The 17407-nt window shown below is 49.7% G+C and overlaps 1 protein-coding gene across 7 annotated transcripts in view; it reads left to right on the top strand.

The window, feature by feature from the left end:
• SPATA13 (spermatogenesis associated 13) overlaps positions 1-17407 on the top strand; it is a 271150-nt gene that overhangs the window by 232811 nt on the left and 20932 nt on the right. Inside the window, exon 1 of one of the 7 annotated variants that reach the window (XM_084767578.1) lies at positions 5732-5918. The exons of the other annotated variants lie outside the window; for them this stretch is intronic. Within the exon in view, the coding sequence (XP_084623704.1) occupies positions 5864-5918 (55 nt within the window). The 5' untranslated portion in view covers positions 5732-5863. Of the gene's footprint in view, positions 1-5731; positions 5919-17407 lie in introns of those variants that run through there. 7 annotated transcript variants of the gene reach the window in all.

Genomic DNA, 17407 nt, shown 5'->3' with positions numbered 1-17407 from the left:
TCAGTTTTCTCCTTCCCTTGTGGGCTCTAGTGATTCAACTCCGGGCAACAAGTAGTCTTGTCTGCCAAACCATCTTGCTACCCACTTCCTGGGGTTTTTTTTTTGTTTTTTTTTGTTTGTTTGTTTGTTTGATTGTTTGGTTGGTTTGGTTTTTTTGAGACAAGGTTTCTCTGTGTAGCCCTGTCTGTCTGGAAGCTCACTCCATATACCAGGCTGGCCTCAAACTCAGAGATCCACCTGCCTCTGCCTCCCAAGCGCTGGGATTACAGGCATGCTCCACCATGCCCGGCCGTTTCCTGTTTTTGAAGACTGCATTTATTTATTTACATGCCTACACCTATATCCACCAGCATGCCACAGTGTGCGTGGGAGTCAGTGGACAATCTGCAAGAGTCTTCTTTCACTGTATGAGTCCCCGAAGGTCAAAACCCAGGCTTGGTGGGCTGCTGAACCATCCCTGTATAACATAGCATCTTTTCAACAGGTCTGTGTTTGTTTCTGCACCAATCTAAGTCCTAGCTGGCATCTGTGGAGAGCATCTTGGGAGCAAGTTTAGAAGCTGGTAGACTGTGAAAGAGAGAAATGGTGGGAGCCTTCGTTCAAGTCAGGAACAACAAATTTCCTTTGCCGTGATGTGTTCAAGTCCACACGGTCCTGACAAGCTGAAGTGGCTAAGACAGCACAGAGTGGCGCTTCTTAGTCATCGCTACTCAGAAGGGAGCTCTTGGTTCTCAACCCTTGGCTCTTCCATGCTGTAATGGTTGGCCTCCCCTCTGTGTTGCAGGATCTGGGGCTGCCCAGTGGCCTTCCTGGTCAAGTCTAAGCTCTAGAACTTTACACGTTTTAGGTGAGCACTCTACCAGCGAACTACTTCCCTCACCCTCCTAAATATTTTGAGATTAGGCTCCCATTAGGTGGACCTGGTTGGCCTTGAACTTCCAACCCTCCTGTCTCTGCCTTCTGACTGTATTAGTCACTACTGTTCTGGTCTGTGATAAGGCAGCTTACAGAAAGACTAGTTTACATGGGCCGACAGTTCCAGAGGGATAAGAACCCATCACGAGAGGGAGGCACAGCAGCGCGCAGCAGGCGTGGAGGCAAGAGCAGGAAGCGCAGAGAGACCTCAGCTGCCAAGATAAACGTGAAGTTAGAGAGTGACCTGGAAATAGATGAGACTATACAACATCAAAGCCCTCCGCCCACTGACATACTTAATCCAGCAGGGCTGCACCACCCAAACCTCCCCCAAAATCTCCACCACCGGGGAACCAAGTGTCCAGATGCCTGAGCCCAAGGGAGCCGTTTCTTAGTCTAACCACCAAATTCCACTCCCTCACCGCCATGATCGTATACCGCAACATGCTTTTAGGTCCTACCTCAAAATCCCGCGCAGTCTTTCACAATCTCAGTGCTGCTGTTTGGAAGTCCATTCGGAGACTGAGGCCGTCTCTTAAAATATCCCCTCCAGTAAGATCAAAAGGCAAATTACATACTTCAGCATATAATGAATGCCATGGAATGCCGCAGAATCCAAAAATGAGGCATGGGGACACAGTGGGCGAAGAGTGGACCATAGCAAGACTGAAATCCAGCAGGACAAACAGAGAATCCTGTAGCTTCGTGTCCAATGTCAAACGGCTGCAACCTCAGTCTCCCTCTGCCTGGCTGGCTGGCTGGCTTCACTCCCTGAGTGCAGCTCTCCCCCGCAAGTGTCTCACAACTCTGGCATCTCCAACACATGGGGTCTCCGCTGCGAGCCAGGCTGCATTTTCAAAGTAGCCTCTCAGCTTCCCGCCCTCTCAGGCCTTCATGCAGAAGCCCGCCTTAAGTGGCTCTCGGAAACTGTGGAGGAAGCACCAGTGTTCTTCACTCCTGAACCTTTCAGGCCTCTCCTTGAGCCAACACCACGTGGACCACACTGCCAAGTTTGGCTGCCAGCTTAGAAAGGATCCGGCCCGACTTGAGCCACATTAGCAGCAACCTTTCCACACCTTTGCCTTCTAGGGGCAGGCGGTGCCTTAGGTGATCTTTCATAATCTGGAACTTTAGTTGGGTAGGCTCGTTAATGGTGTTGATCTCTGCCTTAAGCTTCGGAGCTGCCCTTCGTCTCTCCAAACTGTACATTGTGTATTCCTTTCTGCCTCACATGCTATTTTTCATTGTGGGCCTTCATAAACATCATTAAAAAAGAACCATACCACAGACTCAATATTACACAGTCTTGAAATGTCCTTCACCAGAGAAGTCAGCCCATTACTTTTTGATTTAGCCTCAGGAAGGTTCTCAGGTCACAGGCAAAAGGCCTTGCCAGATATCATACGCATTGCTTCTAGCCCAGTGGCTAGTATTTTCCTCTCTGAAAGCTCTTGAACTGGGCCTCTCTCATCCACATTGCTGTCAGCACTGTTGTTTTACAGGCTCCTGCTGAGCGAGGCTTACAGTGCATCCAACCACTTTTTTTAAGTCCAAAATCTTTCAGAAAAATAACATGGCTAGCTTCTTCACGTTAAACAGCCCACTCTCTGGTACCAGTTCCTGTATTGGCTCCTTCTCTGTTACTGTGATAAAATACCGTGAAGAAGGTGACTTAGAAAGAAAAGTTTTATTTCGACTTCCAAGAGTCTATAATGGTGGAGAGGCGTAGCAGCAAGCGCAAGGCATGTCAGTAGGAGTAGGAGGCTGAGCTACCACATCTTCAAACATAAACATGAAGCCAGAGAGAGCAAACAGGAAATAGCCTTCTCCCCCCGCCCCTCCCAGTGACGCATTTCCACCAGCAAGGCAACAGCACCAAAACCTCCCCCAACCAGCTCCACCAACTGGTGAGCTAGTGTTCCAATGCCCAAGCCTGTGGGGACATTCCTCACCCAAACCACCACAAGGCCAGTGCCGCCATGCATGGCTTACCTTCTTCTAGTTTCTAAGTATTTGATACCAATATGTGATTTGCAAATCCATTCCTATCAATTATTTCTTGACTTGATGCCCTCTGTTGCCTGCTATCGTAGTTACTCAAAGAACAGGTTAGCCAGACATGGTGGCACATGCCTGTAATCCCAGCACTCAGGGAGGCAGAGGCAGGTGGATCTCTGTGAGTTTGAGGCCAGCGTAGTCTACAAAGTGAGTCCAGGACAGCTAAGGCTACACGGAGAAACTCTGTCTCAAAAAACCAACCCCCTCCCTCCAAAAAAAAAAAAATTATTTGGAAGGATAAGACTTATCTTTCACTCTGCTTGAGGGTTTTTTTTGTTTTGTTTTGTTTAGTTTTTAAACATTGGCAAATGTAGGCTATAATCTCTGAACATTTTTTTTAAAAGCCTTAAAGTTAAATCGGTTTGCTCTATTGATACTTTTTCCCCTCAGCAAGTGTGTGCGTGTATGTATGGAGTTCAGAGACCAATACTGGATGTCTTCCTTGGACTCCCTTCACCTTAGTTTTGAGGTTGGGTTGGTCTGAAAGTTACTCCCAAACTGTAGGCCTCATGCACGCTAAGCAAGTTCTCCATCATCGAACCACTCGGCTTATATGTGTCTTGCCTTTATTTTAGGTTGTTTTGTTTTAACATGTATGGGTATCTTACCTGCATGCATGTATGTTGATCACATGTGTCCATGGTATCCTTGGAGGCCGAAAGAGGATATCAGGTCCCCTGGATCTGCAGTTAACAGATGGTTGTGAGCCACCACATGTGTGCTGAGAATTGTACCTGGTTACCAGGGAAAGCAACCAGTTCTCTTGACTACTGAATCATGTCTCCAGCCCCTTTTCTGGTTTTTAATAAAATGATATTTCCCACTATTCTGGAAGCCAGAAAGCGTGAGGTAGGCTTTCCTGCTTGTATAATGAAATATCTTTCATTATGTGAGCAGAACAGTGGCCCCTATGCTGCAGGGTTTTTGTTTGTTGATGTTTGTTTGCTTGATTGCTTGCTTGCTTAGTTTTTAAAAATAATTTATTACTTATTATTGTATGTACATTGGTGTTCTGTCTGCATGTATGTCTGTGTGAGTGTGTCAGATCTCCTGGAACTGGAGTTACAGATAATTGTAAACTGCCATGTGGTTGCTGGGAATTGAACCCAAGTCCTCTGGAAGAACAGCCGGTGCTCTTAGCCACTGAACTATCTCTGTAGCTCTATTTGCTCATTTTTGAGGCAGGGTTTCTATCAGCTCAGGCTGGCCTCTGAACTCTTGATCCTCTTGCCTCAGCCTCCCAAGTGCTGGGATACAGGTGTATTACAGACTCTTAAAAACTATAATTTCCCTGGGAAACTTTTCTTAGCAGAATCAGGGGCAGGAAAGAACACATAAATGGAAACGGCCACAAATGTGAAAGCTGCAACATGGCGCACAGTCAGCCAGGGGGTTACTAGTTGGCCAGCCCCATCTTCTGAAGTTGTATGGTGTTGAATGTTTTGTTTGAGCTGTAGCACAGGCCGACCTGGAATTCACATCTGTGAGCCGCCGTCCCCCACCCCGCACCCCACGTGGTGTGTGTGTGTGTGTGTGTGTGTGTGTGTGTGTGTGTGTGTGTTGCTGGTGATTAAACCCATACTTACATTGGTAAGTCAAGCACTGAACTATAGCCTAAGCTTTGGTCTGAGGCAAGGTCTTGCGACCACATACACGGGCTAGCTTTGGACCTGGTGGTCTCCAGGGTGCTGGGCTTCCAGAGTGCTGGGCTTATAGACACGCACCACCTAACCTAGCTTGACACCTTGATTTCCCAGGGAACTGGATGTTACTAGGGTCACCAGGTATTTGCAAGCTGCAGTGGCTCAGGACAGATAACCCTTACCAGTTCCTAAGGAGGTGGCCCAGCTGCTCAGGCACTTGATCAAATCCTTCAGACAGCCAAGGCAGGGTCAGGAGTGCCCCATTGCCCCTCCGCTGCTGCGAGGGAGGAAGTAGAAGCCAGGCGCAAAGCGCTGCAGCCCAGTGAAGAAAGCTGCAGCTTTGAACCCAAGCTCACCACTGCGTTTTACCAATCGCCGTTCTCACTTTTTAACCCATATGCCGAGGATGGTCATGCGGCCACTGGTTTTGCGCATATTATTAACTCATAGTTCATGAAGTTTAAAAGTCAGTGACTTCCTATTCAGAAGAAATGAAGGAAGCGCACTGTTGACAGCAGCGGGGAAATGTAAAAGAACAACCTGCTAATTGCCCATTATTTGAGAAATACAGAAAAGCGTCGAGGAATTAAAAATAACCCACACTGCTATTTAATGGAACCTCTTTTAGAACAAAGCCCATATTTTACATAGTGGCGATACAAAGTATGACTTTCATAGGGTTAAAGCATACATATGCTTATTATGTGTCTCTTTGTCTTCTTGCCATTTTAACACACATTTTTAAAAAACAAAAGTCCCCTTTTTTTTCAACAATTCCATAAATTATAGTTAGTATAATGTAGCATCATAACTCAAATTTTTGGCATTCCATGCTGTGAAATCCTAACTCCACTTTCAAACCCAGTGACCTCTGTGCTTTTCTCTCCGAAACAAACAAGCTTTGGGAAAGTGATCTGCAAAGCCTAGAGCAGCCCTGGGGGTTGGAGTTAAAAGCGGCGCTCTTCCATCACCGGGCGGGCGCTGAGCCGCTCGCTGGCTCGGTGGATTTGCTGCGTTCGTTTAGAATTTCCTCCCAAAAGTCAGCGCGTGGTGATGTCGCTGGAGCGACTGAGCCTGAGTCACGGGCAGCAAGCAAGCTGTTAGTTTCTGGGCAGCTCTGGCCAGGAGAACAGACAACACTCAAGTTCCCGCAGCTGCCAGCCTGACCAGCAGCGTGCCTCACAGCGAGCTGAGGACCTGTTTCCTTGGTCACACCGTCACCCTGCTGTGTGTGTTTAAACAGAAGGATGGTAGCTAGAGGAGAAATAGCAAGATTTTGGAGTCTGGAAAGCCTTCACATGGGTATGTGTGCGGTTCTCCTGTGGGCAGTGTTGCTGACTCTACTCTCTGAGCGCGCTCTCTCTCTCTCTCTCTCTCTCTCTCTCTCTCTCTCTCTCTCTCTCTCTCTCTCTCTCTCTCTCTCTCTCTCTCTCCCTCTCTCTCCCTCCCTCCCCCCACCCCACTCCTCTTTTATCTGCTTGTGAGCGTACCTGGAAGGAAAGGAAAAAGGAAACTCTTATTCCTCCCGTGAGAGGGTCCATCAGAGGAATTGATCTGGGTGTATGACTGAGTAGTCAGACTAACAAGAAGCAAGTGTGGACCCGCCTCTTGTGGGTGGTGGGACCTGGTGTTTGCTACTGTGATTGTTTCGGGGGGTTTGTTTAGGTTTTGTGAAATTCCTTTATTTTAAAAGGAGATACCTGTGTGCTGCCTATGCGTCGTCAGTGATAGCTTAAGCGCTCCCTTCTGTGTGAGGCGGGAGGGGTTGGTTTTAAGTACTCAGTGTTTTCAAAGTAATCTGGCCCAGTTCGGTTTGTGAGTTCTGCTCATCTCATCTTGATAATGTTTATTTTTATCAGCAACTGGACTAGACTCTAAACGAGAAAGAAAGGTTATTCTAGGAAGTTATAGATTGTAATCCACACATTCCTAAGGAAATAAGAGGGGGAGGGGAACCTCACAGGGAGAATTCCCCCCCCCATCCCCCCCTCCCGACTGCAGATGCTCTAAAAACAGAGCTTGTCTTTGGTCTTGCCTTAAATAGATGCGGAGATGAATGGGAGCCGTAGTTGACAGCTTGAAGGCAGGCCCGGCCACCGCGAGGCTGTTTGTAGTTGGTGCTTTCTTCCCTGTTTGGCTCGTTTCCTTGGCCAGCCGAGACAGGACAGGGATATGTGGTCACCGCTTCTGTCTCTGGCAGATTATCCAACAAGGCTACTGTGAGTGACGGGCTCAATCACGCCCGCCGTCAGACATGGCACAGCGAGAGTAAAGCCAGGAGGTAGGGGTTGGGAGGCTGAGAGGGATGGATGATGCTCCTGCCTCCTGGAGCCTCCTTCCCATTGGGTTGCCTGTCCGGAGCAATGATCTCCCCGGGTTATTCCAGAATCTTCCACGAAAGCTTGTCCTTTGGGGGAATGAATGGATGGGTACTCAGCCTCTGAGACCAGCCTAGCTGATGGTACTCCACTGCTGTACCACTGTGGTGGGGTTGCTCTCCAGCCAGCCTGCTTTACTTCTCTACTCTGTGACATCACTGAAGGCATGAGCTCCCGAGAACCATCTCAGAGTCTTGGCATGTTGTGCACAGCACAGGTGAAGCCACAGGTAGTGTGATTTCCCTCGTAATAATAATTGTTCAAAAAAAAAATCTGAAGCTCCCATTGGTGGGTTGCTGCTGCAGAGGGCACTCTGAGAGGCCAGGAGAGGGCAGTGAACCCTGGGATCAGCTTGGCTGATGCTTTTGCCATTTGGGAGCAGTAGATGTGACCACCATTGTCTCATTTCCAAGTTTCTGTCTTTTAGGGTGGGGTCTTTTAGTTAAGGTGGGATCTCTTAGCCCAGTCAGTCTGGTCCTCTGCCTAACCCTCCTGAGCACTGGGCTTAGAGGCGTGGCACACCACTAGTTGGGCTTAAGCCACAGCCTCCTCCTAGATAAATGAGCGGGGCTGGTGATAATTTGGGACACTTGTTAGTGTTGAATACCATGCTCAATACACCTGACCTCGCCGGCTTCCCTGATAGATTCCACCAGCCTGCAAAGTGGCCACTGGACCTGATCAGTGGTAGAGGGAACGTGGGAAGGGATAGCCCCTCAGTGTCCGTTAGCAAGCATGGATGTGGGCAGGCACCATCAAACCCAGGGACCCACAGTGGTGGAACAGCTGGCTAAGGAGACAGCAGACATTCCAGGGCATGTCAGAGGTAAAGCTGGGGCTTGTCACAGGGCACAGCAAGGCCAGCTTCCTCTTGGCTGCTGGCCCAGAGACGGGCACCATGGAGGTGCCAGCTGCCCAGACTTCCCATCTCATCCCGTCTCATCTTGTCTAGTCACTTTACAGATGAGTACAGCAATGCCGAGAGTGGATGGCAGAACTCTAGGCGAGCTCACTTCCGGGGAGGAGGGGGAGGGAGGGGGGAGGACACTGCTCACTGGTGGTGGTGATGATGAAATGGAAGACTTACCAAGCCATCTGTAGAAACACATCCACTTCTAGAAGTTTGGAATGCTTAGGCTCAGTCGTGATGCATTTTCCTTCTATCAGCTCTGGACAGCCAGAAACATGTTGCGTGCTGATGAGAGCTGAATGGGAGATCCGTAGGCATTACAAAGGATAATCAGCAAGGGTGAAAGGCAGGAGGACATGACAGCAACTGTTTATTTTTGAACGTGCAAAGCATCTGCAGCACACAGTGGCTCACAAAGGAGACCTTAAGGTCTGTGGGACATAGTTCTGGACAATAATAATAACAATAATAATGGTTATGGCTTGATAAATAAAGCAGTTGTGTCCTGGGAGGTGTTTTGAAAGAGGTTAAACGCCCATGCCTCTAGAACGGGTCGGAGATGGTTATTGTAGGGGATCAAGGCATAGGTAAGAGACAGCTAGAAAACTGGGGGACCCCCCCACTAAAAGGAGACCGTTGGGCTTTAAAGAATCATTCAGACTCATTCAGAGCACTGAGCTGCCTGGGAAGGAAGGAGCAAAACAGTTCCTCCCGTCAGAGCAGGACCACTGGAGCATCCCACAGCAGTAGTGCTGGCTTCCCATTGCTCTGCACCTTGTGATGTGGTGTGGTGTGGTGTGATAAAGGCAGGTCCCAGACACACTCTGTAGAGAGATCCATGGGTATGCTGTGGTGTGAGGGGTTGCCTGAAGGCCCACTGCCTCTCAAGTTTGTCAGGCGTCACAGCCTTTTGTGAGGGGCTTTTGGAAAGAGCTCCCACCTCAGTCCTGGCTAACAGCCAGAGAATATGGATGGCATCTTCACTTTTCTAAGCATCCTCCAATGTGGCAGGGGGCCACAGCCTTGGGTGTTGGGAGACCCCTGAAGAAGAGTGGATCAAGTATGCCTGCAGCTGTGTGGGCATTGTTGGTTCCCCCTGTGGGTAAGGAGGTGGCCGGAGAGTTGCTCTCTGGACTGAGGGGCTGGGCCCACTGTCAGCTGTAACTACAGCTGCCGAGCCTGGGAGGCCATTTCCGCTTTTGAAGGGGGGGGGGGGGAGTTGGAACAGCTTCTCTCGGCCTGGAGGAAGTGGAGTGAGCAGCGAGAGGATTTCTGAAATGTATGTTTTGTTTTGTTTTTTTTAACAGACTATTCTAAGCACGGGGAATTTCCCCCCCCCAAACAAAGCCTTGGGGAAATCCCCACCAGGAACTGGCTGGCTGGAAAAGGGCACCGTGCATTAGCAAGTCTGTGGGTGACAGCCTGCCTCTTCCCAGCTGTGCCACCTCCAGGCCCAGCCCTGAACACTAGCTGATAAGGCTGGGTACTTCTCACCTTGCTCCACATCCGCCTCAGACAGCACGGGTCAGAGGTGTTTTTCTCAGTTACCCATGAGAAAGCAAAGGCTCAGAGATCATGGCTTTCCCAAGGTGGCATCTCTGGGACCCAGACCAAGCTCTGGTTCAGTGCTTTTAAACCCTGCTACTTTGTGCAATAATAAGCCAGCAAGAAAGAGACCTATTTGTTTGGAGAAGAAAGCCACTCTCAGGCCAGGGCTGGGGTGGGGGAGGGGTGGCACTGAACAGCCAGGAAGGGGCCACAAAACAGGGCTCCACTGCTGCTGCTGTGTGATGTCATTTCTTGCTGTCAGACTCACCTGTGGGATCCGATGCTCTTTCGTAAGTGTGAGGTCTGAGTTCAGAGAGGATGGCCTGCTGATTTCAAAAGGAGCATAGCTGCTGTTCCTTGTTAGCTTTTATAAAATATACACCCTTTCTGATTCTGTCCCTAACGGTCCAGTTAGCTAGTGGCCTTGTGAACCTAGGCACTGGCCTGTTCTCTGCAGGTAACACACAACCCTCTACACCCATTTCTGGGGTCCTATCTGGCTGGAGGTGGCTCAGATGTCCGTAGAGAGTTAGTTGTCCCCTCATCCAACAAGGTAACAGACTGGGGAGTTATAAGTCTCCCAGAACAAACTTCTGGAGGCCACTGTGTAAAGGACAGAGCAGTTGAACACACAGATGATATGTACCCCAGGGGAACAACCTTCCTAAGGGTGGTAGCTTACTGTGGTGATCCAACCAGAGCACGGTGAACCCACCGTGTTGTGTATCTGGAAAGGGTGGGCTTCCGAAAAGTTCCAGACTTGCCTCTAGCCTGAGGTATGTGCTGAGTCCGCACACAGAGCTGCTAAAAAGGGTAGGGATTCTCTTTGCACTCTCAAGGCTCTGAGTTCAATCCTCAGCAGCAAAAAAATTGCCAAAAGAAGGTAAAGAGGGGCTTCCTGACTAAAGCTGTAGCTAGCAAGTACTTAAAAGTAGAACTCACTTGAGGTGGGTGAGACCTGAGCCTGGAGATCTTAAAGTGACCTTGGTTTTGAACAGCGCAGTCTCTATGTTTACAGGATTTAGCTAAGGAAGGGAGAACTAGTCTTCCCCGGGGGTGGCTCCAAAATGGTTATACAAGGCCAGGTTGTCAGCCCATAATAAGTTACACAGGAGCAACACCAAACAGACTCAGCTGGCTGTGTTTATATATTTATTCATGTGTGCCCACACTCCCTCACCTCCCCCCCCCCCGCCCCGTGTTTGTGTGTGTGTGTGTGTGTGTGTGTGTGTGTGTGTGTGTGAGTGTGATAATAATTAAAGAATAATGCCATGAGTTTGAGAGGAAGTTGGGGGACATGGAAGGAGCTAGAAGGAGTGAAAAATGATATGCCTATGTGTTTTTAATTAACGAAAAAGAAAGACACAAGGAGGAAAAATTGTCTTTTCCATACTTAGGTTTTCGATAAAAGAAACAATATAGATAGCTGTGCCCTTGTGAGCTGGTGGTGAGGATGTACAACGGTGTGGCCACCTTGGGAAAGAATATGGAAGCCTCCAAAGTCCTACCGCAGAATGAGCAAGCGCAGCGCTCTCTTGATTGAGTTCAGAACGCACAGGACTGAAAGCCGGCCATCCAAGGCACGGCGAGTGCACGAACGCACACGCACGCACACACGCACAGATGGCCGCACTGTTCATAGTGGCCAAGAGGTGGAAGCACCCAGTGTGCTTACCCGCATGGAAGCAAACATGCAAAGCAGAAAGGGAGGAACACACAGCCGGAAGACAGAAGGGAAACCTGACATCTGTTGTGGGCATCATGGAGGGACCGGGAGGGCATTGGGTACTGTGCTAAGTGAGACACTTGTTGCCACAAGGCTGCTACCACGTGGCCTGGACACAAACTTATCTGAAGTGGACCCACAGAAACAGGAAATAGAGAGGTGGCTGGCAAGGAGCAGGCGGGGGCGGGGAGAGAGGGAAAGGAAGCTGGTGTTTGTACAGGGTTTCGGTTTTGCAAGATAAAAGCGTTCTGGAGGTCCGTGCACAGCCGTGAAGCGCAGACTAATGCTACTCAACCGCTTTAAAGGGCTTAAGCTGGAGTTTTAAAAAAAATTACAATATAAAGGGGGCAAATTACATATTTAGCTGTTTGTGGAGATATATTCATATAATCCCAGCATCAAGGAGAAGGAGGTAGATGGGGGGGTAGCCTGGGCTACATGGTGAGACCTAGCCAAAACAAACAATTCTCAGCTGGGTGTGGTGACGCAGGCCTTTAACTCCAGCACTCCGGAGGCAGAGGCAGGTGGATCTCTGTGAGTTCGAGGCCAGCCTGGTCTACAAAGAGCTTTGCAGGACAGTCAAGGCTATTTTACAGAGAAACCGTGTCTCGAAAAACAAAACAAACAATTCTCTTTTTATTTATGTATTTCTCTTGGTTTTGCAGAGGTGTATTTTGAGAAAGTATATTAATGATTTATTACTCAGAATGACTATAGGTTAACAAGTCGCCTTTGCTAACTGCCATCGATAGCAGTGGAATTTGGAGCCTTTTGGAGCTTGGAGGAAGTGACTGCAGAGGTACGGGGCCCAGGGAAGAGGTCACCCACGGAGGCAGCGGGTGTGGGCCTTGGCATCCATCAGGCACACACCAGGCGTTTCAGTTGCTCTTTGCCCATTAGCAGTGTTCAGCTCAGCTGAAAAATCATTTACTGCAAGTGTCTGGCACCAAGCATACCACTGACGTAGGTCCAAGGAGGCCTTGAATGCTGTGTGGGGGAAAAATACCACCATGGGGCTTTTCGTGAAACCAGGAGGCCAGGATTTTTAATTCACTGTGAAAGCAGCACAGAGCACGGCTGGGGAGTGAGGTGGAAGGCGCGAAGACCACCTGCAGAATTTTCTAGCCACAGTCTGTGGTGGGTGCAGGGATGCGAGCCAAGGAGCCCTGGTGTCCACGCTAGCCTGGCCTGGTGCAGCGGGGGTTTTTTTTTTTTTTTTTAGTTATGTAACTTCTTGGAACCCTACTTCCCCATTGGCAGTTCGAGAGGCTTCTCTGCCCCAGGTATTTATGCAGGGGTGGGGGTGGGGGTTGCTGAGCTTGCAGAAACAAAGCATCTGTCTCTTGCCCTTGGGCCTGGGAACTGGGAGTCCGCGGGGTTAGGAGGAACTTAACATCATAGATAAAGGTCCCACGGGGCAAACAATGAAGACAAACTGAGTTGGGACAGTGGTCAGTCTCACTGGGAGCCAGGAGCCAAAGCTGGAAAGGGACGCGGCCTCAGCAGTCACTGCAACTCCCAGAACAGTGTGGAAGGATTGAAGTTCTGATACCAGGCCACGTTTGCTGTCTGTTATACAGATTTTCTGTCCTGTTACCTGAAAGAGGCATCACAGAGGTGGCCAGTAGGAGAAGACATGTACCACGGAGGTCCCACCATGCAGCACCCAGTAAAAAGAATATTATACAGTTTTTAAAAAGTGTTGTTGTTGTTGCTTATGCCTGAGCATCTGGAGGTCAGGGGCCATCTAGTGGGAGTCAGTCCTTTGTTTCCACCATGTGAGTCCTGGCTGTGGGTGTCTTTACCCCTGAGCCACCTTGACAACCCCCAGTTTTCATTGTTTTGTTTGTTTCTTTGTTTTGTTGCCAGGGTCGGGGTGGGGTTGTTCAAGAAGTGTTTCTCTGTGTAGCCTTAGTTGTCCTGGACTCACTGTGTACACCACCAGCCTGGCCTCGAATTCACAGAAATCCACCTGCCTCTGTCTCCCTGAGTGCTGAGATTGCCCCCCAGTTTTATTTTAGAATGCATTTAGTTATTTATACCGATTGGTTGATTAATTGAGACAGGGTCTCCACACTTAGTCCTGATTGGCCTTGAGCTTGTGGCAATCCTCCTGCCTCTGCCTGAAGATGAGGTTTTTAAAAAATGGAATGGTCAAGAAGCACGAGTCTTGTCTGAGGAGGGGTGTCCTGTAGGGGCATCAGAAAGTCATCAGAATCAGGGTAACATTGCGTGCGTGCGTGCGTGCGTGCGTGCGTGCGTGCGTGCGTGCGTGCGTGCGTGCGTGTGCGCGCGCGCACATAGTGGGCCTCGGGGCTTTGACTTCCCTGGGGCAGGTGAGCAGAGACACATTTTTAAATTAAGAGGGATTTAGTATCTGCCTTGGTACAGGCCATAGGCAGTGGGTGGGGCGGGGCAGGGAGGCCAGCAAGGGGCAGCTGAGTGAGCCTGTTAGGGTGACCAAGAGTAGTGTTGAGAGACAGGTGGGGCTTGACTGGGTTCTTGTCCCCTTTGGAAGGAAAGGTAGAGACAAGGTAGGGTGAGAAAGGAGGGAGAGAAAGAATGGCCTTTGAGTACGTAAAACATGAAAACCTACGCCCTTTACAGTTGGCAGGACGCATTTATGGCAGCAGCTCAGAGGTCATTTGTCACTTTTTCCTTTGTCACTGTGTATCCCTGTCTCCTGTGAACATGTCTAGCACTTTTCTCAGAGAATTCTTAATATTAGACTTCTGTATATTGTGGATTATAGGGGATGGCTACTGATTTAAAAAAGAAAAGAAAAGAAAAACCCACTGATTTTTGTTTTCCCCTAGCAACAGGCAGATCGGGTGGCAGTATTCTCACTGGGCCAACGTTGTTCAGTGCTTCTTTGAAGGAAAAAGTGGCATTTTCAGGGCTTTGCCCTAACTGAGAGGCCCCATGCCTTTCTTGTATTTTTTAAAATTTGATCTGGCTCTGCCATAGCTGAAATGTGATAAGGAGAAATGCCAGCGGAGTGGGACAGTGCCAGGTCACTGCTGGCCGGCACCCAGAGATTCCTGCAGCTCTGGTCCCCAGCCAGACCCAGGGTTTGTCTATTCTCTCAGCTCACCCACAATCGTTAGAACCTTTTAGCTGTAAACCCAGCCAGGCCACCAGGCCTCACTACTGGCTGCTGTTTCCACTTCAGCCTCCCCCATCCCCCCAAATTCACAAAGGCTTTTATCTTTAGTGCTCTCCCTGGGGCCTCAGACTGCTGACTTCTGCATGCAGAAAAACTAAACCGCTTCCTGCTTCCTCAAGATCCCGGGCCCATACCCCAGGAACGCGTAATGCACGAGGTAGTAAGGAACCTTCAGTTCTGCACCTGCGAGGCCCGGTACCAGGGAAGGCAATGGAAGTGAAGATTTAAAAGGAACAGATACTGCGCTCTGATTCTCAGACTGCTGAGACCTCACATGCTCAGCCCTGCGTCCCTGAAAAGGGGGGGAAGTATGTACTTGCTAAAGACCTACGTCACACATGTACACGTGGCTAGCCACCCCTGCCCACCTTCCTGCCCCTTCCTGGGGTGGGGAGTCAGAAAGACCCCAGACTCAGGACAACATTAGGAGCACCAAGTGTCCCTGGGTTCAAGTTCAGGAGCACCTTGGCCCATATTCCCCCCAGGCTCTTCCAAGGCAGCTCACTGCACTGTAGCCAGAGCTTGCCTGACTGCAGTCAGGGAAGGGAACTGAGGCTTGGTGTGGAAGGAGGGAGGGGAACACTACAGGCAGCCAGCAGCCGCTGTGGGCCAGTGCGCTCCAGCTCAGCCGCCCAACACCAGGTCGTCCAACGGTCATGGACTCAGGATCTAGAGGCTTGACAATGCTGGTGTACGTATGGCCTCTGGACGGACAGGATAGCTCTGAAGGCGGGGTCACTACAGCAACACTGTGGGATTGCAGCCTCAGGCAATGAGACAGGAAAACATGGGCTTGCTCATGAGCATACCCAGCCAGGTCCGAAGCTGCTGGAAGAAGCTGAGTGGAGCTTAGGCTCATGGGCTAGGGCTACCCAGGGTGGGGAGGCTGGAGCAGAGGGGTCTCTTTCCCGCTACGCTGCTTCTTCATTGGATGTCCCTTTTGCCAGTGCTCCTGTGCTGAGCTCAGCTTCTCTTGCTCCCAGCCTGAGGATGACGTCATCACCTAAGGACTCCCATTCTTATGATCTTTTCCCAGGATGGCACCAGCTTCCTGTCTCCCCAGCCCCGCTACTTCCCTTCCTGTTATAGCAGCGTCATTCAGTCCTGCCCTGGTCACATTCTGCAAAGAAATCTTCTCTCTGAAACCTACAGTGTAAGGGGACCCTGGAAACTCAACATTATACTGATAACTGAAAACTCAGAAAGAAGCCACTTGGTGCCACCTTCCTGTGACTCAGCCCTTGGCCGAGGTGGGAGGATAGGGATTCCAGACCAGCCTGGGCTATGGAGTGAGACCAGTCATGAAAACCACACTGAAAGAACACGCTTGGCTGTCCCTGGCCCTGGGAGTCAGTCTCCTGCCTCAGCCTTCCCATTCTTTTTTTTTTTTTTTTCCGAGTTTTTGAGACAGGGTTTCTCTGTGTAGCCTTGGCTGTCCTGGACTCACTCTGTAGACCAGGCTGGCCTCGAACTCACAGCGATCGCCTGCCTCTGCCTCCTGAGTGCTGGGATTAAAGGCGTGCGCCACCACGCCCGGCCTCAGCCTTCCCATTCTTAACTTTCACTCCACTCTCAGAAACCCCTTGGCCATAGGAGATATTCATGGATACATGAAATCTCAGTTCAAACCTCACACACACTATGATTTTCCTACTTGTGCATATCTCAGATAAATTTATAAACTACACACAAAGTTCAGATGAACAGTAACAATAATAAAATACAACAGAAATAACAATCTCTCTTTTCTCTTCTTCCCTCCCCTACCCTTTCCCTCCCCTCTCTTCTCTCCTCATGAGAGTTGAGTGTATCCTACTCTTCTCTGATTTGTCACTTTTCTTTTCTTCCCCTCCCCGCAAGACAGGGTCTCTCTGTGTAGCCTTGGCTATCCTGGACTTTGTAGGCCAGGCTGGCCTTGAACTCACAGCAGTCCACCTGCCTCTGCCTCCCGAGTGCTGGGATTAAAGGCGTGTGCTACCATGCCCAGCTTTCGTTACCTTTTTTTTTTTTCCTGGCACTCAATTAGACATCACTTTCAAACATGAATGCTTCCTTCTACAAACTAACTTTACCTTCATTGTTTGGTATTAGAGGCATGTACCACCACACCTGAACCTAAAAGGTCTTTGGATGTGATCTCTTGCCAGACAGCCATGTTCTGATTTTAAAATCTTCTACATTGGGTTAAAGTGGTCTTTGGTTTGGAGTCACCTATGATGTACCCTTCAAATCTTGCCACCATTTTCTCTTGCTCAAGGGCCGTCTCAGTGTTGTGACTGGGGCGGCACGTCTCTCACCCCTGAAGAGCCTCTCTCAGTGACATGATTTTTCTCTTTAAAGCCTCCTTACCACCTTTTGTGAGCCACTGTCTGGCTTGAGTGTTAGGCACTGAGCCTCCCTTTGCTCACCAGCTGCTACTCTTGGCTCCTGGGGGCAGATGAGCCTCGTCCCATCTTCCCCAGCACCCTGCAGACCCTCATGCTGGAGAAAATGGTGATGTCGATGTCACTGCTCCTATACCAGAGGGAGGCTAAACCGGTGTAGCTCAAGCACGCAGCAACAGTGAGAGGAGCCCATGTTTCTGAAAGAACATCCTGGTACTGTGGTAGTCTAAGCAAAGCACTGCCCCCACCTTTTTTATTGACTGCTTTTGAAAAGTGTTCCTGCAAACGTCATTATGTTCCTTTTCCTTTTAAACGAGGTCTCAGTAACTTAGGTTGTCTTCCAAGCCCCAGTGATCCTCCTGCCTCAGCCCAGGTTCAGGAATCACAGCTGTGAACCCCCACACTTGGCTGTTAGCTGTGTTCCCTGTATCCACTCTGGAGTGGATTTCCTACCAAGTCATAAATGAGTCCTTCTCCCTTGACTCAGAAAATAGCATGGTTGCCATGTCTGGAGTGTTCTATCACAGAGCTGCTGGGACACTGGACTCTAGCTGCTCTTGCTGCCAGATGCCACCCCAGAGTTAGAAGGTCACTGGAGATGTCCTAACATGGTCCTGCTCTGGGTAGGATAAAATGGCCATTTTTCTTGAGGAGTGTTACCAAGCGGCCACTTGTTTTA

Source organism: Acomys minous (assembly GCF_964271855.1).
Source record: "Acomys minous genome assembly, chromosome: 18".
Classification (NCBI taxonomy): Eukaryota; Metazoa; Chordata; class Mammalia; order Rodentia; family Muridae; genus Acomys; species Acomys minous.
The sequence above is the reverse complement of the archived record's forward strand: the minus strand, read 5'-3'. Positions and strand labels throughout refer to the sequence as shown.